Below are 25,705 nucleotides of genomic sequence, written 5' to 3'. Positions count from 1 at the left end.
TAGTGCATTCCTGCACACCTTACAGTGCTGAAACTCTAAAAGCCTTCTAATAGACAACCTGTCCACTATGTAATGTCTAGCCTACTAGGGTGTGTAAGATTTGGAAGCTATTTTATGGAATAAAAAGCTGACTTGGTCATAATAGTGCACTACACGGGCTGTGTATGAGACATTATGTACCGATGTAGTGCACTTACATAAGGATGTATGGCTCTCAATGCCAAAGTGAATACTGTAGTGCACATTTGTCATTGTTATTCCCTATTTAGAATGTTTATAAGGTTAAGAGAGAGCAAAATAATCAACTGGAAGTATAGTGGCCTATGTAGTGTGTAGAAGCCATTCTATTCACCATAAGTAGTGTGTTAATATAGGAAGAAGGGATCTAGTCGATATGAAATAGGCTACATAAGGTGTAGAAGTTATTATAGGGAGTAAAGAGCTGACTTGGTCACAGTAGTGCACTACACAGGATCCATGATACATTATGTACACTATGTAGTGCACTTACATAAGGATGTATGGCTCTCAATGCAAAATGGAACCTCTAGAGGTAAGTGCTCTAAATTGTGAACTGGACGTATAGTGCCCTATGTAGTGTGTCAAAATAGGAAGTAGGGTTAGAGTGGATATAGAGTAGTCTACATAAGTGTAGAAGGAATAGGGAATAGAGCTGACTTGGTCACAATAGTGTACTACACAGGTTGTATAAGACCTTATGTACACTATGTAGTAAGGATGTAGCCCTAAGCACCTAAGATTTAGTGCAAAATGGAACACTACATAGTGTGCATTTACCATAGATGTACCATGTTTAGTGTATTTATAAAGGTAATCGGGCGCTAAATCGTCAAATGGATGTGTAGTGTGTAGAAGCCATTCTACATGCCCTATGTAGTGCACTTTAATAGGGACTAAGAACAGCCATTTCTGAATGTCCCTAGTTTACCTCAGAACTAGCGGCTTCCTTCTTCCTCTTTCAACGGCAGTCATGACGCTGGCAGATATATTATTTCAGCCAATCACAGCGAGAATATGAAACGTCTCGACCTATCAGAGCTCAGAAAACGGATCATAAGGCGTCTCCGCAGTCAGAATGGAGAGGTTTGGACCTCAGTCGCCTGCGGTGGGGTAATTTTTTTTTTTGGTGAGGCGCTGATGGTGGGTTTTAATCGATAAAATGAGACTGTGAGGTTGTTAGGGAGCTAGCTGGATAGTTGTGGCGATTTCTAATTTTGTAATCAGTGCGTGATTTTGTGTTAAAAGTCGTTCAGGAATTTAAAAAAGAAAAGAATAGAAAAGAAAGATGACGACCACTACCACGTTTCAAGGCATGGACCCGGATGCCAAAAGCAGCTCCAGGTAAAAAAAAAAAAAATGAAAATAATAATTAATTGTAATACATGACTAAATAAGATGATTGTCTTGATTAATATGGTACAAAGCTTATTATCTAAGCCAGTTTTGTATTTTTTTATGAATTTGTAAGATATTTGCAGGTGCAGCTCATTAAGTCATTAGATCCCAGAGATCTGCAGTGATCTCTATTGTTCCTCAAAGCCACCTCGGTGTAGACTATAAACCCAGTTCTTTCTAAAACTACATATAAAATCAGCTTTTATTGTCTAGATGGGTTGCTGCAGGTGTTACTTTAGCTTCTCCATTGTTTCCCGAGACTGCTGCATTGCTTTCACTCTCCTCCATCCATCCATCCATCCATCCATCATGTTCCTCTTACTCTTTTAAAACCGTCATAACATAAGTGCATTCATCTCCTGGCTTTTAAACTCAGTAATATTTCTGTCTGTCTAGCTGAACTGCAGTAAGCAGCCGCTTTGCACAGGATGTGGTTTGTGTGTTTGGTTCTGTCCTGACTGGGTGGGGTTCCGCCTTTGTCTACATCATGATGTTCTTTTGCAAACCTGAATTTGCCTTGAATTTTATCATATGTTGCAGTGTTTGCTGAGTGATGTGTATTCAGGTGTGTGTGTATATGTGTATTTCACAGGTTTATAGTGGTTTATTCACTGACGGTTGATCAGACATCAAACCTGGATCTGCATTAACCCCTGTGCTCTCACACACACCCACACACGTGCTCCATCCAGTGATTTTCATAGCCTTATTCAGACAGGATTAGTTTTCCCATGTAGAGGAATGGTAATGTGAGCATTCCTGAAGTATCTCCGTATCAATCATTTTCATTCGATCTGTGTTGGTACATGTGGGTAAAGACCATTATATCTTGTGAAGAGGTTTTATGCTTTTTCTTCAGTAGAAAAATTCTCCAGGAAACACTTGCTCTTTTTTTTATTTATTTATTTATTTATTTTAAAAAAATCCCCCCCCCCTCCAAAGCAAAAAGTTGAGTGTTAATAAAACATAGATGAGATGTGAAAGGGTTTGTCAGAGAAGTGCCACTTTTTAGGGATGTTAAGTATGGTTCATTGCACTAGTACATGAAGTATGGTTCATTGCACTAGTACACTACAGCTGTTATGGTCATGTGACCCACTAATGATCAAGCTTGGCCACACCTCCTACAACAAGCATTATGATGTAATAAAGGTCACAGAAGAACAATTGGTGTGTTAAAATGAGGTGTGTGTGTAGAACAATCTTAAGTATGCCATGTGAACAAAATGAGAACTCCTTTCTTGTGTGGGGAAAAAAACCCAGAACCTTAATCCCATCCAATAATAACGTCTGATCTTTGTGTTGCTGTGTTCAACAAGCAATTTGAGTTTCATTTCATTACACATGAGATCATGGAGAAATCTGTCCTGGGATCAGGTCATGACCTGTTGCTTCTTCTCTAATCACGTTTGAAATGATTTATTGTGACATTTGTGTGGATCATACTTTGATACTCTCTTTCCTTTGTGAAGTATGGTTTTCACTTCACTTTGAAATGCCCAAAGGTCATTCCTAGCGCACACACACCTGTAGCACACCTGTCAGCCACAGAAAGCACTAAACAATTCAATCATAAAGGCTTATAGGGTTGGGTTGTGTCATATAATATGATAAAAATAGATGTGTATATGCAGTATATTGTGAAATTCTGCTTCTCATAATTATAGTTAGTGCTGTTATAATACTGACAACCTGTTATTTACACCGGTGAGTATTTTAACTGATTAGCTCGAGTCATTTCTGGTCTTTGTACAGAAAGGAGGGGAAAAAAAAAGAAATGTTTGTATATTTAAAATAATAATAAAGAAATAATAAAAAATGCAGCGCTACACTAAAATGTGACCGTACCTATGACACATTTCTTAAAGCATGCCATGTTTTGTCCATGAGCAGGGAGCAGAGGGTTATAAGGTGCTGAGTCAGGGTAGTAATAATTCAGTATCTTTACTCTTGAGTTACTTAATGACTTTTAGTACATACAGCATTAAAAATTGTTCATGTCTACTAAAGTAAATAATTTAACACTGAAGAAGAAGGAAGAGAATAGTAATCTTGCTAAGTGAGCATTGTGTATGGCCACGCCCACACAAGATGAAACGAAAGCAACATCAGCAACACCAGTGACTTCAGCGAAACCAGCATTTCTGCAGTCATTCTGTTACGGTCACTGCAGTCATCTTGCTGCTCTCAGCTGTGTTCTCAGTTCATGACCTTCTGACTTCCCCAATGCTTGGAGTACTTGGAGGTTGATTCTAGTTTCAAAGTTCTAAAAAGTCCCAACACTGTTCCAGCATTAACCTAATATATGGGTTCTAAGGAAAAGAATCTGTACACACTCATTAACCCACTGAGATTCTTATTCAAGTCACTCAAAGTCTAAAGTTCAAAGATTCTCTTTAGAATCTTTTATAGGCTATAGAACCATTCAACAGAGTGATATACCCTTTTTAGGAAGCTTGGAAAACTCTAAATTATTGCTTGAGTTTCTTCTTAATACCTAGGACATTGGGAAATGGTTCAAGGGTTCATTAAGAGTTCATTGGATAATTAAGGATTCAGTTATAATTGGAACCCATTTTACTAGGGAAGCGTTCTGTTGTAGGATTCTACAACCTTTACGGTTTCCCCTAGAGAAACAACTGACAGACTGTGTAGCTGTGACACCACTGATCTTTGTCCGAACATCTTTGTGTCTGTGTGTTCAGGGTTCTCCGTCCACCAGGTGGAGGCTCCAACATCTCCTTTGGTTCTGACGAGGAGAAACCTGCCACGCGCAAAAACAAAATGGCTTCCAGCATTTTCGCAGAACCTGAGGATCCACATGCTCATCGAAGGAACAACCCTCCAGGTGAGCTTATACAGGAAGTACATGTATACAGGAACATGTAGGTTCTCTCTACACATGTAGGTGTAGTATCAAAGATTCTCTCGTTATGATGTGGGTGGTGGTTTTTTTTTTTTTTAATTTATTTTTATTTATTTATTTTTAAATATATAAAAGTGGCAGGTTTTTGTGTTGTAAAACCAACATAAATGTCAAATGTTTTTCTACCTTTTATTGTTTAACCTATTAAAGGGAAAAACAATCAATCAATCTTTTTAGGGGGAATTCTTTATTTTTTAATTAAAAAAAAAAAAAATTATTTACAAAAACCTGGTTGCATAAGTGTGCACACCCCTACACTAGTACTTAGTTGAAGCACCTTTAGATTTTATCACAGCTTTCAATATTTTTGGGTTTGAGTCAGTGTGACACATCTTGACTTGGTAATATTTTGCCATCCTTCCTTGCAAAAGCATTCTGACCATCAGATTGGCTGGACATCTCCTGTGCACTGCCCTCTTCAGGTCACCATACAGTTTTCTGATTGGATTTACGTCTGGAATCCGGCTGGGCCTTTCCAAAACCTTGAACTTGTTTTGGTGAAGCCATTCCTTTGGTGATGTGAAGGTTTGCTTTGGTTTGTTGAAATGCTGAAAGGTGAAGATCCTCTTCATCTTAAGTGTTTTTAGCAGAAGCCTTAAGGTTTTGTGCCACAGTTGACTGTTATTTGGAGCTATTCATTATTCCCTCCAACCTAATTAAAGCCCCAGTTCCAACTGATGAAAAACAGCCACAAAGTATGATGCTGCCAAAACCATGCTTCCTCATGGGGGTGGTGTTCTTTTTGGTGGGGTTTTATCTTCATTTTAATTTTTTTGTGCCGCATGGATCTTGTGGTATTATCAGACTATAACACATAATCCCACATCGTTTTTGGGAGTCAGGACGTTTATTTTTTTGGTTTAAGCTTTCCGTCTTGCGACCCTACCCATAGTCCGGAGATATGAAGAATTCAGGAGATCATTACGTGTAGGGAGCAGCCAGTACTTGGTGGAATTCATTTTAATGTTGCTGTAATCCTCTTGACAGCCTCCCATTCCCTTTTAGAGGGACGTCCCGTTCGTAGTGTCACTGTCCTGCCATATTTTCTCCACTTGTTGATTTTGTCTTCAGTGTTCCATGGTATATCGAATGCCTTGAATATCTTATTTTTTGCAATCCTCTCCTGATATTTTTCAACAATGAGATCCCGTGCCTTTTCTGGGGCCCATGGCTTTTATGGTTGGAGGTTACCAAGATGTCAGGAAAATCCTATAGGAACAGCTGTATTTTATTTGGGGTTAACCAGTTGCTTTGGCAGTTGTATACTAATTATTATTTAACATGAGTTTGAATGTGATTGGGTGATTCTGAGCACTCTTGGGTGTTTGACTTGATATAAATATTTTAAATTTTACATCGCAAAAACCTGCCATTTTAAAAGGTCATGAAACACTAAACTACATTTTCTGTGATTTTTACAGAGGTCTTATGATGCGTGACACAAACACAACGTTAGTATACATTAATTTTAATTGTAGGAGAAATCTGGTTAGTTTTGAGCTTTTTTTCTGCTATTCATCTTCCGGGTTTAAAATCTGCATTGTCTGCGTCACCGGCAGTGATGTACTATAGTACTTTGATGACTCGTCAGTGTCTGATAATTATTTGTGAGACCGTGTTCCTATCGTGTGAGAAGATGCTGTCTCTGAATTATTCATGACAGCATGCTGTGCTTTCTTATGATATTTGCCCCCGCCCCACCTTAACGAGATAAAAAAAAAAAAAAAAAAAAAAGTATATCCACTGTTCTCAGAGGGAGAACCTAAGAAAACCATCAAGGTGCTTCTTCGCCCTGTACCAGATGTTTGGAGAAGGTTTTAGAACCGGCTAAAAAGCCTGGGATGTGTTTGGGAACATTAAGTGGTGGATAAATTGGACTCTGCACAGAAGAGAATCTCTGGTCCTTCTAGTGTTCGAGTGTAAACGGTCATCCAACCAGTCAGGATGGCTGTATATGTGGGGGTGTGGCCTTTTATCATATGAATCTCTTTAAAAAATCTTTTTTTTTTTTTTTTTGATGGGTTCTTTGGGTGATTTTAAAGGGTTTTTTTTTTTTTTTTTTTTTTTTAAATCTTCCTGAAAATGCACACAAATGAGAACTGAAGAACCTTTGAGTGTTCTAGATTTTGTTTTTCCAAGAATGCATCTTTAATCTGATTTCCTGTTCTTAAAAAAAAAAAAAAAAAAAAAAAAAAAAAAAAAAAAATGTTCTGGATAAAGAATGACATTAACGAGGAAACAGACAGTGTTTTTTCTGGGTTCCAGTGCTTCCTTGTTCCAGTTCCCCTTTTCACTTAAATGTCCTGATCTGCCTCTTTCAGTTTGTTCTTTCCGTCTGTTTTTCTGTCTCTTCTCATTTGTCCATCTGTATGTCTCCATTTTGTCTGTATGTCTCTTTCCATCTCTTTGCTTTTTGTCTGTTTGTCTCTGAGGTGGTATAGTGTGAGTATTCTGAAAGCTGGATTGTGTTCAGATTAAGCAGGGAGTGCAGCATTCCTTTACGTGTGTTCAGGGTTTAGAAAAGCACATCGAAGTCTCCTGATTGTTTTATTTTCTCAGAGATGGTATGCAGATGTTCAGGTTGACCAGAGATTTACATGTGTGTAATCTTCACCCATCCAGTAGTAACAGAAAAAACATCACTACCAGTAGAGCCTTTCTTGATTTAAGGGTTTCACTCTCCGTGCCTGTACTGTAGAGTTTTTTTGTTCCTCCAGAGGTGTGTCCATAACTTTCGTTCTCTGTCCTGTAGGTGGGAAGCCCACAGGTGTGCTATGTGGAGAACCTTCAGCGCCACTCAGGAGGTGTGTCCAACAACCTGCTAATCAAACTGGTGATGCACAAGACGAGCCTTCATCTTCAGTTGTGGTGAGACCACACAGTGTGTGCATATATATACATATGTATGCACATGTATACGTGCACGCATGAACATGTACACGTGCATACACATATGCGCATGTATATGTACATGCATACACGCATGTGTGCGCACATGCATGCACACAATCTCTATACTGTACACACACTCCTCAGCACCACGGTGTGATCATTTGTTCTTCTAATGTCACCTTCCACTTATCTTTACAGAACGGAGATGACAGAAAGAACGGTAAGTGAAGAGCAAAACTTTCTTAGATCATTTGTCCATTTCTTTCTCGTCTACTTTCTCCATCTTCATTCTCATCTTCTCTTCCTTCACCTGTTCCTTTTTCTTTCTCCATCTATTCATTTCTCATCAGTTTTCATTATTGTTCCTTGTTTTTCTGTTCCTTCATTATCTTCTTCTTTTTTTTTTTTTTTTTTTTTTTTTTTTTTTTCCCCTCCCTCCTTCATCTTTGTCCCTCATTTTTTTTGTCTTAATTACTCTCCCTGTTTGGTTTGTTTGTTTATTTATTTATTTTATTTATTTATTTATTGAATCTTTCCATATTTTTTCATCTTATTCTTTGGCCCTTGTTTTCTTCTTCTTAACTATTATTTCTCTTTTGTTCTTCTCCTCTTGTCATTTTGGTCCCTCATTTTCCTTCCCTCTTTTTTCCCTGTGTTCTTCTTTCTTCCTGTTTCTTGCTTGATATCTTCATCTTATGTAGGGTGGTTTGTTTTTGTTTATCTATCTATCTATCTATCTATCTATCTATCTATCTATCTATCTATCTATCTATCTATCTATTTATTTATTTATTGGTCCTTGGTTTTTCTTTCATCTTTGTCCATAGTTTTCTTCTTTACCCATCATTTTCACACACCCCCTCCTGAACATTTCATCCCTTTCTTTTTCTTCCTTATTTTTTTTTTTATCGTTTTCATCCCTTGCTGTCTTCTTATCTCTCGTTCTTAATTTTCTTCCTTTCTCCTCTTTGCCTCTTTTTTTTTTCTTCATCCTCCTTCCATCAACTCTCTCTCCTAATCTTCTTTCCTTGTGCTTGTATGTTTTACTTGTCGACATCCGCCCTCCACCTCTGTCCTTCATTTTCCTCCACGTTTCTTGGGTACTCCTCTCCCTCCATCGTGGTCTGTTTGTTTTATCTGAATGATGTCTTATGGTGATGGATGTAGCTGCAGGTGGCGCTGTTCACGAGCCGATCCTCAGTCCTCTTGCTAAAGTCACAGCTGTGTTCTTACCCTGAAACCAGATGTGTGGCTGGGAAATGGGTAGATGTAATGGGATACGTGTGTAAGCAGTGTACTTTGTTCCTGCTTGGAGTGTGTGTTCTGTACACGTGGTCTCCCCCCACTCTCACTTTCACACGGTCTCTTGTGCCAAGTTGAGAAAACACTCATGCATTTTTCTTATAGCTGGGATTTTAGATTTTAATCCAAACTTCCACTCCGGTTATAAACACTGCTGCACTGAAGCAGATTTAGATGAATAAGCAGCATCATGTTGTTATTATTAAAATTATATAGTACTATAGACAGACTAATAGAAGGGGCAGGAAAGAGGGGAGAGACAGAAGGAAAGAGTGACATGAGGAGGGTGAGAGAAACAGGAGAGTGAGATGGAGGGTGAGTGACTGAAGAAGGGTGAAATACAAGAGAGTGTTAGATGGAGAGAAGGATGGTGTGTGTTTGTGTGCTCAAATATGCAAGAGAAGGAGGCAAACAGAAGGATTGTGAGACAGACCAAACATGGAGTTATGAGAGTAGGAGAGGGAGTTGGGACAGAGAGAGGAAGTGGACATTAGAAGAGAGAAAGAGTGGTGTGTATGAGAGGAAGTGTCATGGGGTTGTGTGTTTGGGAGTTTTTGTGTTTTTTATTTATTTATTTATTTTTTGTATTGTATTCCTGATCCACTGACTCGCAGCTGCATGAATGTTTTGTGTAATTGATCACATCCTGTCCATAGAGTCTGTGGAGGCGGCTGAGGCAGTGGAAGAGGCAGAGGCGACTCAGACGGAGAAGTCTGCACCGAATGCCTTGTCTGAGAAATCATCAGGACGCAGAAACCCTCCTGGTGGCAAATCCTCCCTCATCCTGGGCTGAATGCTGAATCTCTCTCTCTCTCTCTCTCTCTCTCTCTCTCTCTCTCTCTCTCTCTCTCTCTCTCTCGTCACATCCAGAGCAAAGTTTACAAGCATCTGGTCTGCAGTGACCAAACTGTGTGTGCTCTCACGCATCTGTGTTTGTGTGTTGAGATGCCTTGTAAATCCAGGCCTCGGTCCTGATTGTTGTCTGTTATTCCTGCTCCCTGTTTTTTCTCTTGTCATTACAGAAGTGGATGAATTGAGTCTCTTTTCCACTTCCTGTCTTTGTTACTCCCGCGTGCGTGTGGTTAGTCCTGCACACACCTTGTCTGATCATGTTTCATTTCAACAATGTATTTCTCCAAAGCGGTGTAAAGCTGCAGGTTCCTGCCTCATCCGTCTCATTCCTGGGTTTATACAGATTTCAAATGTTTGTGTGCATTTCTACGTATAATAAAATATTGCTATGAAACTAATAACTGTCTCTGTGTGTGTGTGTGTGTGTGTGTGTGTGTGTGTGTGTGTGGGGAGGGGGGGTTATCTGGTGTGATTAGAAAAAACAACAAACCAACCAGAATCCTCAGAGCTAAGCTGTGTTGTTGTAGTTGTTGTAGTAGTAGTAGTAGTAGTAGTAGTAGTAGTAGTAGTAGTAGTAGTAGTAGTAGTAGTAGTAGAAGAATACACTGCCACCTGAACAAGGACTTTATCCAGGGGGTTGAGCTTTAGAACCAACTGAGCCTCCTTTCACTTCCTGAAGAGAGAAACCCCCTGAAACAAACAACTGAAAGATGCTGCAGTGAAAGCCTGGAAAAGCAACACAAAAGAAGAAACCAAGTTTGATGTCAGTGAGTCACAGGCTTGATGCAGTTATTGCAAGCAAGGGATATGTGACTAAATATTTACTTCAAGATTTCAATGTCTGTTCCTATACTCTTGCTCACCTTAAAATTGGGAGGTCTGATGCAATAAGTGCCATGTTGTAACTTGTTGAAAACGTCTAGATGTAAATCTCATAAAATAAAAACAAAAATGCTGATCTATTGTCTGATAGTCATCTTTCCATCTCAATCTTTGCTATATAGCCCAAATAATAGCATTAGCCTCGCTGTTCGAGTACTTTCAGAGGGGACTGTATTATGTTACCATTATTGTACATGATCATGTGTATGAGCTTAACTCTGTTCTACTGAACTGAAAGTAGAATAAAGCAGAGGACGCACTCCGTGTGTGTGGTAGTGAGGATGAGATGGCATTTAATGATGAAAAGCTACATGGGGGGCGGGGGATGAGGAAGGGGATGATGAGGGGAAGATTGAGGTGCAGTGAGGGTATTAAATCTACAAAGTGAAGGTGAGGATCAGTGGTTGGTTTAAAGGGAGTAATGGAGAAAGTTTGTGTAAGGGAAAGTACAGGGAGAAAGTGAGTGCTGTGGATGATGAAGGTGAATAAGGAGCTCGAGTAGCAGGTGTGGATTTTACCCAGTGGATTCATAACCCATTTCTATTAGTCTTATTTTAATCCCAGTTATTATTCACGTTTGTAATGGTTGAAAGAAATCTCTCTCAGTGAAAAACTGTGGGAAAATAGTAGATCAAACCGGCTGGACGGAGCTGGGTTTGTCTACACTATTTTTGTCGGTATGAATGCGGACGTGGTTTAATCTGATCTGGCAAACCAGAATAAAATCTCATAATTATAGCGCTTCACTCATGCTCATACTGAAACCGAAAGTGTTATTCCACTCCTGAAGTAGTTCAGCTCTCACACACTCTCTCACTCACACTGCCGATCAGCCACGAGAGAGCCTGGATCTCCTGTCTAAACTTACTCAGTAAGTATCTGTCTCTCTCTCTCACACACACACACACACACACACTCACACACACACACACACACACACACACACACACACACACACACACAAAAACAATTTCAATGGACGCAGTTGTTCAGATCTCACCATAACGAGACTTATTGCCCTTCAACTGGACCTGGACCTGATCCTGAGTCGTGACGTCACAGCTGTTAGTTATTAACCTGTAGTTTAACCTGATTCACTTCATGCCATTTTTCACTTTTTACAAGCAGCCTGTTGTTTTTCTTTCTTTCCTACTTTCTTTCTTTCTTTCATTTGCATTTTCGTTCATTTCCATTCCTTTCAAACATGTGACTGGATTGCAAATGAGATGGAAATCCTAGCAGGATGGCGTTATCAAATGGCTTGTGTATTTGTATTTTGACCAGAGCATTGTGTGTGTGTGTGTGTGTGTGTGTGTGTGTGTGTGTGTGTGTGTGTATGGGGGGAGCTGGAAAAACTGGACTTTTGTTTATGGTCCTGCGATCATAAACTGTGAACGAATATATAATGGATCTAATACGGGTTGATTTTTGAATGTATCTGTATCCTCTTGGTTTTATTTTGGATTTTAAAAAACTGCGTGAATTACAATTAATGTGAAATATGAGAAGTCGTGAGTTGTGTTACATCCCTTGACTAGAACTCAGAGCAGTTTCAGTTAATAGCAAGAGTCAATAACACCAAAGCAGATAAATGAAAGCACTAAAATAATTAAGATAAGAAATGACCCTGGAAAGAAAAAGTATGAGCATTAAAAACGTGGCAGCGTCATCGTAATAGGTACTCTCCAATCTAGAGATGGCACGATAGAGCTATTTATTTTTCCTGGAACAGATACTTAAATCTTGAGTATCAACTGATATTTACATCACTTACTTTGTAAATAGTTTAAAGTATAAATCTAATGAAATCAATCCTAACAAATGAAATAAACTGTCAAGTCTCTTAATATGAAAGCATTTCCAGTTCCAAAAAAATCAGGTTCTTTACCAAATCCAATTCCATTTTTTTGTCATTTGTTACAGGATCCAATATCTGATGTGTCTCCGATATGTGATCCACCATTTTTAAAAACGATTTTTGATGATCAGATTTTCAGCTTATCAGACCTCTCTGCTCAAATGTCTTTTAATTGAGTCTCAAATCTTGTGACTGAGTCTAACAATCAATGTTAAACATCTAGTTTGTAAAACAGTCCCCCTTGCTGGGAACTTGACCACACGCTGAGTTTCTAGCAGAGATGGAGCAAGGCAGGAAATAATAATAGTGTTTACAGCTCAGAGTAATCACATTGCTCTTTGTGCAGTGTTTTGTTCTTGAGCAAGGCCCATTATTAATGCTCTGAAAAGTGAACTGGAGAACTCTAATAGTAAAAGTTTGTGTAGATGTCTTTGCTGTTATCTCTCCAGGAAGAAATACATTCACCCTGCTAAAGTGACCATATCTGGGTTAGCTCCAGGAAGTTGAAATGTGTTATTTGTTTAATTCTGTGCATACGTAGCAGAGAGAGAGAGAGAGAGAGAGAGAGAGAGAGAGAGAGAGAGAGAGAGAGAGAGAGAACGGAGAAGAAGTAGAAGAAGAAGAAGCAGAGAAGGGCAGAGCTTAGGCACTCAATGTGGCTTAAAAGTGTTTAAGGTTTTTACAGGACGGAGAATGATTTGTTCTGGTTGAAGCTATTGAAGTGTGTGTGCTTGTTCCACTGCAGTATGTGGATTAGATGTGAGTGATAAGAGTGAGCGCTGGACTATTACTTACATGCTCTCTGTAATAGCCTCTACTATGGAGCAGAATACAAAGCCAGAACACCTGCATTACACATATTTATTATATTTCAGACCCGTATACACATAAACTGCCCCTCTCTAACTCTTATCTAACACATTCCTGTCTGATTAGTGTTTGTTAATCTGTTAATCTACATGACCTACATCACCTAAATCATCTACATAATCACAAATTTATACATTAACTTAAACACATATAAAAAAAAAAAACATGTGAAGACTGGCATTGTTGTGAAAACTTGATCTCCTGAAATAAAACATTACAATGTGTTCACTACTGTAATACAATATTATGAATTGTTTATGCTTTAGTTATTCACTGTCCGTGTTTTAGCTCGTTCTTATGGAAAGAGCGTATTCACAACGTGACTTACCATTCCACCCATCGCCTTACTTCAGTTCAAGTTCACTTGTGCATTCACGTCATTTTGTGCATAGGATATGTGTGGGTGTTAATTAACCCATTAGTAAAGCATTTCAGTTTACACACCTTAAGTGGCTCAATCCCCCACATTTTGGATTATCCCTCCTTTTACTGTCCGCTGATTGCCTGACCTCTGCTTGTGTTCTATTTGCTGATTATGATTCACGGTTTGGATTTGTCCGCCTGACTCTCAAATAAAATGCTTAAACTGCATTTGCGTCCCTCTCTTCTTACATGACCAAACGTGCATGTAAACACAATGGGTGATATCAAGACCAGCAAAAATGTCTAGATATCGTACAATAGGTTGATGATAGCTACATCATGTACGTCATCTACATCACCTTTATCGTCTACATCACCTACATCACTTACATCACTTACATCACCTACATCATTTACATCTACATCACCTACATCACTTACATCACCTACATCATTTACATCTACATCACCTACATCATCTACATCATCTACATCACCTACATCAGTGGTTTTCAAAGTGGGGGCCGCCAGTGGTCGCCCGGGGTGCCTCAACAATTTTGTGTGAAAAATAAATAAATGTATGCTTTCTCTTTCTCTCTCTCTCTCTCTCTCTCTCTCTCTCTCTCTCTCACACACACACACACACACACGCACACACGCACACACACACAATCAATCCCTAATGTAATGTAAAGATGTAAGATGTAATTATTAATTAAAAAAAGGGGGATATATTGTTTAAAGATATATGTTATAGATATATGTTTTAAAGGCATCTTGCAAAAGGGGGGCCTTGGTCAAATTTTAATGCCATTTGGGGGGCCTTACCTGGAAAAGTTTGGGAACCACTGGCCTACATCATCTACACCACCTACATCACCTACATCACCTAAATCTACATCACCTACATCATCTACATCATCTACATCACTCACATCATCTACATCACCTACATCACCTACATCACCTAAATATACATCACCTACATCACCTACATCATCTACATCATCTACATCACTCACATCATCTACATCACCTACATCATCTACATCACTCAAATCATCTACATCACCTAAATCTACATCACCTACTTCACCTACATCACTCACATCATCTACATCATCTACATCACCTACATCACCTAAATCTACATCACCTACATCATCTACATCATCTACATCACTCACATCATCTACATCACCTACATCACTCACATCACTCACATCATCTACATCACCTACATCACCTACATCACCTACATCACCTACATCATCTACATCACCTAAATCTACATCACCTACATCATCTACATCACCTACATCACTCACATCATCTACATCATCTACATCACCTACATCACTCACATCATCTACATCACCTACATCACCTACATCACCTAAATATACATCACCTACATCACCTACATCATCTACATCATCTACATCACTCACATCATCTACATCACCTACATCATCTACATCACTCAAATCATCTACATCACCTAAATCTACATCACCTACTTCACCTACATCACTCACATCATCTACATCATCTACATCACCTACATCACCTAAATCTACATCACCTACATCATCTACATCATCTACATCACTCACATCATCTACATCACCTACATCACTCACATCACTCACATCATCTACATCACCTACATCACCTACATCACCTACATCACCTACATCATCTACATCACCTAAATCTACATCACCTACATCATCTACATCACCTACATCACTCACATCATCTACATCATCTACATCACCTACATCACTCACATCATCTACATCACCTACATCACCTACATCACCTAAATATACATCACCTACATCACCTACATCATCTACATCATCTACATCACTCACATCATCTACATCACCTACATCATCTACATCACTCAAATCATCTACATCACCTAAATCTACATCACCTACTTCACCTACATCACTCACATCATCTACATCATCTACATCACCTACATCACCTAAATCTACATCACCTACATCATCTACATCATCTACATCACTCACATCATCTACATCACCTACATCACTCACATCACTCATATCATCTACATCACCTACATCACCTACATCACCTACATCATCTACATCACCTAAATCTACATCACCTACATCATCTACATCACCTACATCACTCACATCATCTACATCATCTACATCACCTACATCACTCACATCATCTACATCACCTACATCACCTACATCACCTAAATCTACATCACCTACATCATCTACATCATCTACATCATCTACATCACCTACATCATCTACATCACCTACATCACTCACATCATCTACATCACCTACATCACCTAAATCTACATCACCTACATCACCTACATCACCTACATCATCTACATCACTCACGTCATCTATATCACCTACATCATCTACATCATCTATATCACCTACAGTCCTGTGGTCATGTAGTACTCATAAAAAAAGAGTAAAGACAAACATGAAGGTAAATTCAACATCATGAGACTGAAAGACTGAGAGAGAATGAAAGAAAGAAGGAATAAAAATGAGGAGGTAGAAAGAGAAAAAGACGTGCAAGAAAGAAAAACAGAAAAAGGAAGGACAGGGGAAAGAAAGAAGGAACAAAAATGGTGCTACAGGTTCTTAAAGATTAAGTTTGAATAAAAGGAAATGTTATGGGGGAAAAGAAACAAAGAGAAGAGAAGTGAGAGAGAAAAATGAAAAAAGATACTTCAAAGCTGCTGATTGGTCGGCTGCAGCCAATCAGTGTGTTTCAATGAGAAACCGCTCTCAAAGATGTTTGAGTGATAAAGGAAAGGAAAAGCTGTACAGGAAAAGAAAGAAAGCGAAGAAGTTTGTTCCCCCCTTATGTGCACTGCAATGTAATAAAGATTTAGTACACAGTAAAAATAGTATGTTCGTCTGAAGTTTCCAGAGAAATAGCAAGTTTCAGACTTCCTCCTTTATCTGTTGTATAGGATTAAACATCCCTGAAAGCTTTTCCTAATGTTTTTATCTATCTGTCCTGTCTATCTGTTTATCTTTCTGTCCATGCATCAGTCTGTAGAAGAGGCTGTGAGACTGATGTGATATTTGAGTCATTCTGAAACTCACTGAGATACAGTAACGTGACTGTGACTCCTGATCTTGGGCATATTTGCAGCATTGTGTAGACACAATGTGGCCTTTATAACCGTCCAGAACACAATATAAATGCTGTTGACCTTCTTCATTCCCAAGAAAAAAAAGAGAAAGAATTTAGAGACTCAATTCAAATACTCAATTCAAATACCTAAGAAGTGCTATACTACAAAATTTCAGCGACATGACATGCAGGGTTGAACAAAGAACATGTGGTGTCATGACCTGATGAATTGTGTTACACTTTGTGGTTATCTTTCTGCTCTGTCCCTGAAATCAGGGAAATAAAAAACGTTTTTCTTCCTCTTTTGCTTCCTCTTCAGCCAGATCACTGTGACGTTAATTCCTCTTTTTTTTTTTTTTTTTTTTTTTTTTTTTTTTTTTTACAGAAACAGAGACATGGCTTCAACGACTCTCCTGTTCTTTGTGCTGATATTGTCGTCTGTACGTGTTGGACAGTCGGCTGAGAGTAAGTGGAATTTGATTCCGATTTGTTGTGAAAACAGCAAATCTTCACTAAAGTGTTGAACAAATAGAAGAGGTTAATTCAAGCTAATGGTAAAACATCAAAAAAAATAATGCAAAAGCCCCTGAATAATGATTTAGGGGTTAGAGGGTAGGGTTCAGACTTTAGGGGTTTCAAAGTTCAACTGGAAACAAAACACAAGAGAATAAAATAAATAAGCCAAAAGACCAGACGATTTACACACACAGACATTCTTAAGCTCTATTCAGACTGCATTAGTTTTACATGTAGGGGTGGCTAATGTGATTATTAGGGATTAGTGATTTGTCAGAGAAACATCCAAGAGCACAAGGAGAACTCTGAGCTGAGTGGAGAGAACCACAGCTCAGAGTGGCAAGAAGAAATTACTGAAACAAAATACACAGAAATAGTTCTGAGGTCAGATCAGATGACAATGTAACATTTTTGCCAGGCACTGTTCATTAAACACCATCCTCACTGTGAAGCATGATGGTGGTAGCATCATGTTGAGAGTGAATGCCCTCCTTCTTCCCTGTGTAATTTACATCTCTGGTGTATTTATCAGTTTTTTTAAAAATCATATTTGTTTTTGCTGTTTTTTTTTTGTTCAACAGGTCTGCTTAAACTGAAATGCCAGCCTGCAGTAGGAGTCATCGGTCAGACCACTAACATCTCCTGCAGTATCGAGTCCCTCACTGATCCTAAGCCTATCAGCATTAACACAGTGGTTTTAACTAGGAGTGGAGAGAATGAACCCTGTTTCACTTTTCAACCATATCTGAACAAAGTGACAGGAGACTCTCGATTTAAAGTTGAAAACGGGCCATCGTTACAGCTTCATAACACCGCGATCACAGATGAAGGTGGATATTGGTATTTCATCAGGACCAACCTGGGTAATGAGCAAGTAAAATTCACCATCAGTGTCACAGGTAAGAGAAAAATGTCCTCTTGTTCACATTATCTCAATATTACAGAGTCTAATCTGCCCCATTATTTCTGTGACTTTCTGAGATTGTTTGTATTTTCCTAGCATGTGACCCTGTGATCTTTTAACGAGAATCTTTTTTTTTTAGCCAAGTACAGCAACCCGCTCATAACCACCATGCAGAAAGAGATAGTGAATGGTGAACATGCTGATCTGTACTGTAGCGCTAGCGGTGGATATCCAGCAGGAACCATCCACTGGTTTGATCAAAGCAACACAAACTGGACAAAAAGCGCCACACTTCAAAGCACGCAGGGAAATGACGGTCTCTTCACTCTGACTAGCAAACTGAGCTTCCAGACGTTCGACACACTCTGGGCACCTTTCAGGTGCGTCGTCCTCAACAACAAATATGAAGAAGAAGGCGGGAGCATGTCAACTCTGGAGATAAAGGGTAATTATTGTCTAGTAACAGTGCTATTTCAGCAAAGTAAAAAAAACTTAATTTGTATCAAACTGTGATTTTTGATTATCAGTGTACACAAATATAACATCAACAAACACAATATATTAGAGAGTATTTCTGTTCACATTTTCAAAAAAAGTAAATCTCTCTCTCTCTCTCTCTCTCTCTCTCTCCAAGATAACCCGGCGAATCCCCCAGCTGGTAACAGCACGGTGAAGAACATCATTGCTCCTGTGATAGTTATCGGGTCTCTCATCATCGGGCTCCTGATTGTTCTCTTGTTCAAGCGAAGATGCGCTCGGCGTAAGTAATAAAGTTCATTTAAAGACAAAACAAACAAGTGTGCAAAAATGCAAAGAAATACAAAACTCGTAATGTTTACATACAAATCACAATAGAGGAAGATAATTAAATGGTCATGAATGATGAACACAGTATATACTGGTAATTAAGCAAAACCAGAGAAAGGCGAAAGATTTCTGTATATACAATTAATTATACTGTCGTATATAGTATATAGTCAGCAGTGTGCAAGTAAACCATTGAACAAGTTTTAAAGATGTGTAATTAGGGAACTAGTAACTGGAAAAAAGGAAATGTTAAAATGCCAAAACAGCAAAGTTCTCTATTTTATGTTTTTCATTTCTTATCTGCTTTAATGCTGAATTCCTGTATGTTCTTGTCTGACCCACATCATCACACATAAAAGCTTTTTCCACACTAAAACAAGCACTAACACACCTAACATTTAGAGTCACACTCTTTATAGCCATGACCTTTTTTTTTTCTTTTTTTTTAACTTTTATCTCACACAAGCAATGTTAATCTTCAAAAAGTCCTCATTCACAACTTATACAATCAGTACATATTAAATTCTGATGAAATGCCAGTGACATCTTTTGAGTGACCACGCATCACTCTCTAACAGACAGATATAACAGGACGCTCTGTTGATTTGTTGGTCTTTCAGGATGGTGTGTGATGGTGGTGCTGCGCTCTCACTGCCCCATTTACTTTATAAAGTTTTTACTACACCTAGTGGTCAAACATGGGAACTGCAACAAGCTCTAATAGAAGCTCACTGGGGCAGGAATCATTTAAATCTAAAAGATTTGTACAAAATGTCAGAGTGTAAATGCCTACAGTGTGTGTATGACGTACAGAAGCATGTCTATAGTAAAATATATTGTAAAGATTGAGTAATGATTATGGAGTGGATAATGTATGTACATTAGAAATGCGTGTGCACAACGGTGACCTCGTTTCCCAATGCAAAGGCTGAGAAAAAGAAGAAAAGTGTAGTTTGCTGAAAACTAGCAACACTGGTTAATGATCACAGGAATTTTAATGAACTCAGGAATGTACGCTGGATAACTGCATGCTGTCGACTCCCAACTGACTATTACAGATTTTTTTCTCATTCTGTCATGCGTAATATACTCTTCAATTCTCTGTTCTTGCTTAAGTCCTTATACTGTAAATGTCATCCTGCTCCAAAAAAAATCTATGTTCATGTGCCACAGGGGCATAAAAGAGATAAATAGAGAATTTTTTTATATGTATGAACATGTTTTTTTTTTTTTTTTTTGTGAATGCATCGATAAAGATCCACAATCCAAAACAGAGAAAATCTGCAGGAGATCCAAGAGCAACAAAGCCACCAAGTGGTGTGCAAAAGGAACAAAGGATTCGCAACATGAATATAATCTATATTCTCTAATCAAAATCTAACTTGTAGCCTTCTCAGGCAGAGATGTCTTACACAATCACACTTTTTTATCACAAGTTTAGTAGTTTGGTGTGTTTGGTCAAGAGCGAAAGCCGGGATTCACTTTAACTTGTGGCTTGGCATTAAATAATGGGAACGTTTGAGGTTGTTAGGTTTCTTTTTTAGGTCTCGCAGTGGTGAAAAACAAGTTGATGTCTACATCAAAGACTCGATAAACCACCAGAGAGCATGAGTTACAGTGATTTTATCAGGGGTAAGGGCGTTCCTGGCACAACGCAAAGTGTAATCAAACTCCCTTAACTGTGATTAGATCACATTTCTTCCTCCATGGCACAATGTAGTCTGTTAACACTAAACAAAGTTTGCTAAGCAACATAATGGACAAAGATTAATCTATGGGCTGTTGTTAAACACTTTTATGGTGCATTTATACAGAATTCAGTCATTGAGATACCCTCACTGGTGTGTGTATATCAGGGATTTTAAAAACGGCCTTGAACGCAGCTCATCCAATCAGATTTTAGAAACAGAATAAAGATAAGAATTCAAACGTGAGTGTATACAATTCAAAACTGCATAAAAATATAACATCACTAGCAGAGGTGTCAGCATTGTGGATTCATAAGTCAGTGACTCAATATTTGATGATACCACTGATATCTGCTACGATATGATACGATTTAAAAGCCTGCAATCGATATGTTTATTGTAATAAAAAGAACCGATTTATAATCAGTTATAATAGATTCATGATTGCCGTATTGATTCGGTTTCATCGTTGCCTTTTAGATCAAACTACAGATTCACATTGATTCACTTCTAATTTTTATTCTTTTTACGCAAAGGAAAAAATAACTGCCCAGTCCTCGTGCACAAGGAAATTCCACTCATCCTTCATTAACCGTCGTTCCTAACCAACTCACTGATAGTAATGGAAACAAGGGAGACAATAGGAGTGTTAGTTAGAATAATAAAGAGATATATCTCATTATAATCACAGAAATAACAGCAGTGATGCATTCAGTCTGCGTTTTGGCACTCATTACATAAGATGATGATAACATTCTTTCCAAACAAAATCACCAAACAAGTCCAGACTTGATGCTGGGTGTGCACTTAAAAACTCAGATCAAAGAATTCCATTCTGAGAGTTGGTTAATAATTAAAAATAATTTTGTTTTTTCACAGAGCAAAGAAGGGCATCGACTCTTCCCTTTCTGAGTATGTCCACTATTCAGATTTGGTGTGTTTATGGGCTAGTTATGATGCTGGTTTTATTCAGTAACTTTACAAATCTCAGTGCATGGACACTCATATTTACATGGGAAAGCCGTGCTCTTTACTCTCTATGCTGCTCTTTCTTTTTTTTTCACTCTTTCTTTTCTTTTCTTTTCTTTTTTTTTTATTGACATTTGGACTTTCCACTTTCCATTTTTTTTACTGGACTTTCCACTCATCAGCTTTCTTTGGGAATTTTTCCTCGGTCATAGACTAGTCCAAAACCGAAAGCTGTTCTTGTATCCTCTTACAGATTGCACACTGACAGTGGAATGTGTCATTTCCTTTCTTTCTTTTTTTCAGACTCCAATTCCCCAGAGCACACTTATCCTGAAGAGGGAGAAGGTAATGTTCATGATCCTAATGTTACACTAATACTAGAAAGAATCTTAGCAGCTCCTTCACACACACACACACACACACACACACACACACACACACACACACACACACATGGTTTGACCTCAGTGTGCGGTAATTTTTAACAACTTACATTCCACTGAAGCTGTACTCCCAACGAGTGGGGTATAAAATAGAAACCATAAAATGCATGGCTTGCAATGTTTACTATAATGGTAGCTTGTGGGTTGCCATGTTTGCTAAAATGCTAGTTTGTGTGTTAGGATGTTTAAGAAAATCCTGTGAGGTCCCACCAACATGATTTCACCAAAATCAGTCATCTAATCGTTACAAAACATGGGCTGAAGCTTCAATGGTTAAGACTCTGGGTCAGTGATCAGAAAGTCAGGGGTTCAAGCCCAGCACTGCCAAACTGCCACTGTTGGCCCCTTCCCTTTCCTTTTGTTGCTCTGAACTTAACAGGAAGTCTAAAATAAACATCTGAAAATAATGTACTGTGTTATATGTAATAATAAGAGAAAGTACATGTCACATAATGATATTTTTTCAGTATCACTATACTACATGGTGATTTAATTTTATTACATTAGAAGTTTGTAGAGATGAAATATCAACTAGAAAGTACATCATTTAATCATTCGCTATAATCACAGTGTATTATACTATAGTAATATTAGTACCTACTAACACTATACTAATAATATACTGTAGCATTAATACAATAATATATCATTTAGTAATAATAGTAATGTTAATATTAGTACAAACTCCTACTAATACTATAGTAATATTACATCCATTGTATAATAAACTATAATAATATTAATAATATTAATATATTATACTATAGAAATATTACCTACACTATAATATGCTGCAGTAATATTATTAATATTAATATAATAGTACATTTTAATTCTATACTATACTAATATTACATACTCTATATAACTATATAATATACTCTAATAATAATAATAATAATAATAATAATAATAATAGCAATTACATATACACATTTATACACACAATATTATTTATAAAGCACACTTATTAGTTTGTGTAAATTGTATTTTATATATAATATGTATTGTGTATAGTATTATTATTATATAGTATATATGTACAGTAGAATATTATTACAGTATAAAAATGGTTGTGATATGTGATTTGTAAAGTTTTATCTTATTGTTGTTTTTTTCAGCCCTGAATGAACCTGTTTATAAGAAAGCAGCTGATGCTGAAGAGAAGATCGCAGTGTAATGTCTGATTATTAATTACTCTGTAAATATTTAATCACATGATGGTGATTTAACAGCCTCAGGACATTCTACAAAATGGATTCTTTCTCCATTACTGACTGAACGAACGAGTTTGTGTTCAGTCCCGTGTGACACTGGGTGTGATTTTAAATGAGGTAAGATAAAAGACCAGGCATTTAGGGGAAAGTTCCTGATTGTGGAAAGTCCCAGGCTGGCGGGACATTTAAAAAAAAGAAATCAGCCAGTCTGACAAAAGAAAAGTGAAAGATAACTGTATCTTTAATGCAGTTATATGTGTATAATTTGTCGTTCACTCTATTTTTATTTTCACAAAATTATCTGTCAGAATTATCTAGCATGTCTGAGTGTGCTGAATTCGCCAATAACAAATCTTTTTATATAACAATAACAATCTAGTTTCCGGGATCTGTCAGCTAGTTAATTCTACTCACATTTTTTTATTATTCTCTTGGGTAAATGATTAGCCAGGATGTTAAGAGCTAGTATCTGTGTCTCACAGCTCCAAAGGTGGAGGTTCAGTCCTGATCCTGAGAGCCCATGTTTTGCTGTGCAAGTGCTAATCTTTATTATTGACATTCTCTACAGGGATTTACTTCTCCATGGACACCAGAGTTTTTTTTTTTTTTTAGCACCATCTGTCATGGTTAGTTCAAAATAAACCTCAGTTGCTCCACAAGACTCAGGTTGAATTACTTGTGTTTAATTATGTGTGCAAAATATGAAAACGTCAGCCAGTACGTTTACATGGACACCAATAATCCGATATTAACCCGATTAAGACGATACTCTGATTAAGAAACTATCATGTAAACAACGATTATTGATGACCTTAATCTGGCTAAAGTCATACAGTTAAGATGTGTGGAGTACTCCTATTTTAGTTGCATTATCGACGTGCATTATAGACATGTACACACCCTAATCACACTATTAACGTCATGTGGGAGTTTTCACCGCATTTTGCGACAGGACACATATACAAAAATTTTCTTTCCATTCGCCATCATCAAATTTCATTAAAACAACTCTCTCCCACCAGTCCTTACTCTCATCCAGTACCTCCGAGTTTGTTGCAGTGGCATGAATGAAATGTTGCCGAATGAAAGTACAGAGGAGGCCTGTTGCTGGAGAATTTGTATCCGCCGTCGTCTATTTGCACATATTGCATGACAAATATTTAACTGCACTTAAAGCTTTCGTAAAGTTAAAAATGAAAAACCCAAAACTGTATACGGTACCATAACGAAGACGCACTGAATGTTGATACGTGAAATTCTGGAGGGCACGTTGGATGGTGGGGCGCGGTGATGTAATGACGTGTGCCGTTAATCGATCTATGTCCTATAACATGTAAAACATGAACATGAAAGGAGTATTCTAAAAGCGACTCATGTAAACACCTTAATCACAATATTGTTTTATTCAAAATAAGGTCAATAATAGATTCCTGCTGTCCATGTAAATGTAGTGAGCGTGAGGGAGTTTAATCAGGAACTTTCTGTTTTAATCAGGAATATTCCAGAGAAAGTTATTTATCACTAAAATTATTTAACTCCTGAAATAAAAATATCCATTTTTTAAATTTTATATTTTGGGGAAAATTCTTTCAGTAATAGCGGTCTAAATATGTGATCCTTTTAAAGGAATTTTAAAGCAAAAAAGCTGAAAAAAAAACAAAAAACTTTTTGTATATTTGACACTGCATTGAAAAATATGCATTTTATACTTATTTTTGAGTGACTTTTAAGTCTTCTTTTGCACTTTAATAATATTTAACAGACTTTATTATGTAGCAAGGCCTAATCACATGATTGGGTGTGTATTTTACTGGCTGTCATTATTACTTACAGATTTTTTGTGTGAGTTATTTTGTGTATTGATCATTCTGTTTTCTTGAATGTAAATAGAAAATATTAATAAATATCTACTGAACAGAATTGAGTTGGAGATTTGTAAATGTCAAAGTGGATCACACAACCAAGTATCACAGTAACCATAGAAACACTGAGTGCATTGGAACAGTGTTCGTTTGTTCCAAGACGAGACAGAACAACACAGAATATTAATGCACACACGCAGAACTTCACAAACACACAGGGTTTAAACACACAAAGTAAAAAGCAGAGACACGCAACTGCTGGAAAGTCAATTAACAAAGACAGGAAGCTGTGATCTATATAAGGAAGGTGCAGCACAACCTGGACAGATGGACACACACAAATGATATAATCATGGTATAAGAACAATATAGTAATTTTATATGAAATATACTATATTATGCAATGTGATACTACACTACATTAAGCTATACTATACCATACTATACTATACTGCATAATATAATAATAACAACCAGATTGTAGTGCATCACTGGTTTTAAAAGTGGATAAACTTCACTGTACTGTACTCTACCACATAATATAATAATAAGAAGATGATAGCGTAGTGTCTCAGTGTGTTTATGAGTAGATGAACTATACTATACTACCATTCCATACCCTGCTACATAATATAATAGAAACAACCAGATTGTTGTGTGTCAGTGTTTCTATTAACAGATGGACTATCCTGTACTATAGTATACTACATTATACTATACTACACAGCGTAATATAAAAATAACCTTGCTGGTAGCATGTCAGTGTTTTTAAGAGT

The 25,705-nt window shown here is 37.5% G+C and overlaps 2 protein-coding genes across 3 annotated transcripts; both read left to right on the top strand.

Moving 5' to 3' along the window:
• Positions 1–1,081: 1,081 nt before the first annotated feature.
• jpt1a (Jupiter microtubule associated homolog 1a) lies at positions 1,082–9,789 on the top strand. The gene is made up of 5 exons (XM_017480869.3): positions 1,082–1,362; positions 4,122–4,264; positions 7,095–7,210; positions 7,433–7,454; positions 9,193–9,789. The coding sequence occupies exons 1-5, from the start codon at positions 1,307–1,309 to the stop codon at positions 9,327–9,329; spliced, it is 474 nt and encodes a 157-aa protein (XP_017336358.1). The 5' UTR covers positions 1,082–1,306; the 3' UTR covers positions 9,330–9,789.
• A 1,193-nt stretch (positions 9,790–10,982) lies between these two features.
• On the top strand, positions 10,983–23,728 carry LOC108272636 (uncharacterized). 2 transcript variants are annotated; one of them, XM_017481162.3, is made up of 8 exons: positions 10,983–11,141; positions 16,909–16,988; positions 17,621–17,938; positions 18,083–18,388; positions 18,578–18,703; positions 21,318–21,350; positions 21,711–21,752; positions 22,972–23,728. In XM_017481162.3, the coding sequence occupies exons 2-8, from the start codon at positions 16,919–16,921 to the stop codon at positions 23,028–23,030; spliced, it is 954 nt and encodes a 317-aa protein (XP_017336651.2). In that variant the 5' UTR covers positions 10,983–11,141; positions 16,909–16,918; the 3' UTR covers positions 23,031–23,728. The 2 variants fall into 2 exon arrangements, with proteins under 2 accessions (XP_017336651.2, XP_053540099.1); XM_053684124.1 differs by lacking the exon at positions 21,318–21,350.
• Positions 23,729–25,705: the final 1,977 nt, after the last annotated feature.

Source organism: Ictalurus punctatus, chromosome 12, assembly GCF_001660625.3.
Source record: "Ictalurus punctatus breed USDA103 chromosome 12, Coco_2.0, whole genome shotgun sequence".
NCBI lineage: Eukaryota > Metazoa > Chordata > Actinopteri > Siluriformes > Ictaluridae > Ictalurus > Ictalurus punctatus.
Note: the sequence above shows the minus strand (reverse complement) of the source record. Positions and strands in the feature narration are given on the sequence as shown.

What these genes read in the sequence shown, in the direction of transcription:
- jpt1a (XM_017480869.3), top strand. Translation starts at nt 1,307, where the DNA reads ATGACGACCACTACCACGTTTCAAGGCATGGACCCGGATGCCAAAAGC. An exon ending in GATGCCAAAAGCAGCTCCAG is followed by an intron (nt 1,363 to 4,121) that starts GTAAAAAAAAAA and finishes CTGTGTGTTCAG; the next exon opens with GGTTCTCCGTCCACCAGGTG. An exon ending in AGCCTTCATCTTCAGTTGTG is followed by an intron (nt 7,211 to 7,432) that starts GTGAGACCACAC and finishes TTATCTTTACAG; the next exon opens with AACGGAGATGACAGAAAGAA.
- LOC108272636 (XM_017481162.3), top strand. Translation starts at nt 16,919, where the DNA reads ATGGCTTCAACGACTCTCCTGTTCTTTGTGCTGATATTGTCGTCTGTA. An exon ending in GTCAACTCTGGAGATAAAGG is followed by an intron (nt 18,389 to 18,577) that starts GTAATTATTGTC and finishes TCTCTCTCCAAG; the next exon opens with ATAACCCGGCGAATCCCCCA. An exon ending in CAAGCGAAGATGCGCTCGGC is followed by an intron (nt 18,704 to 21,317) that starts GTAAGTAATAAA and finishes GTTTTTTCACAG; the next exon opens with AGCAAAGAAGGGCATCGACT.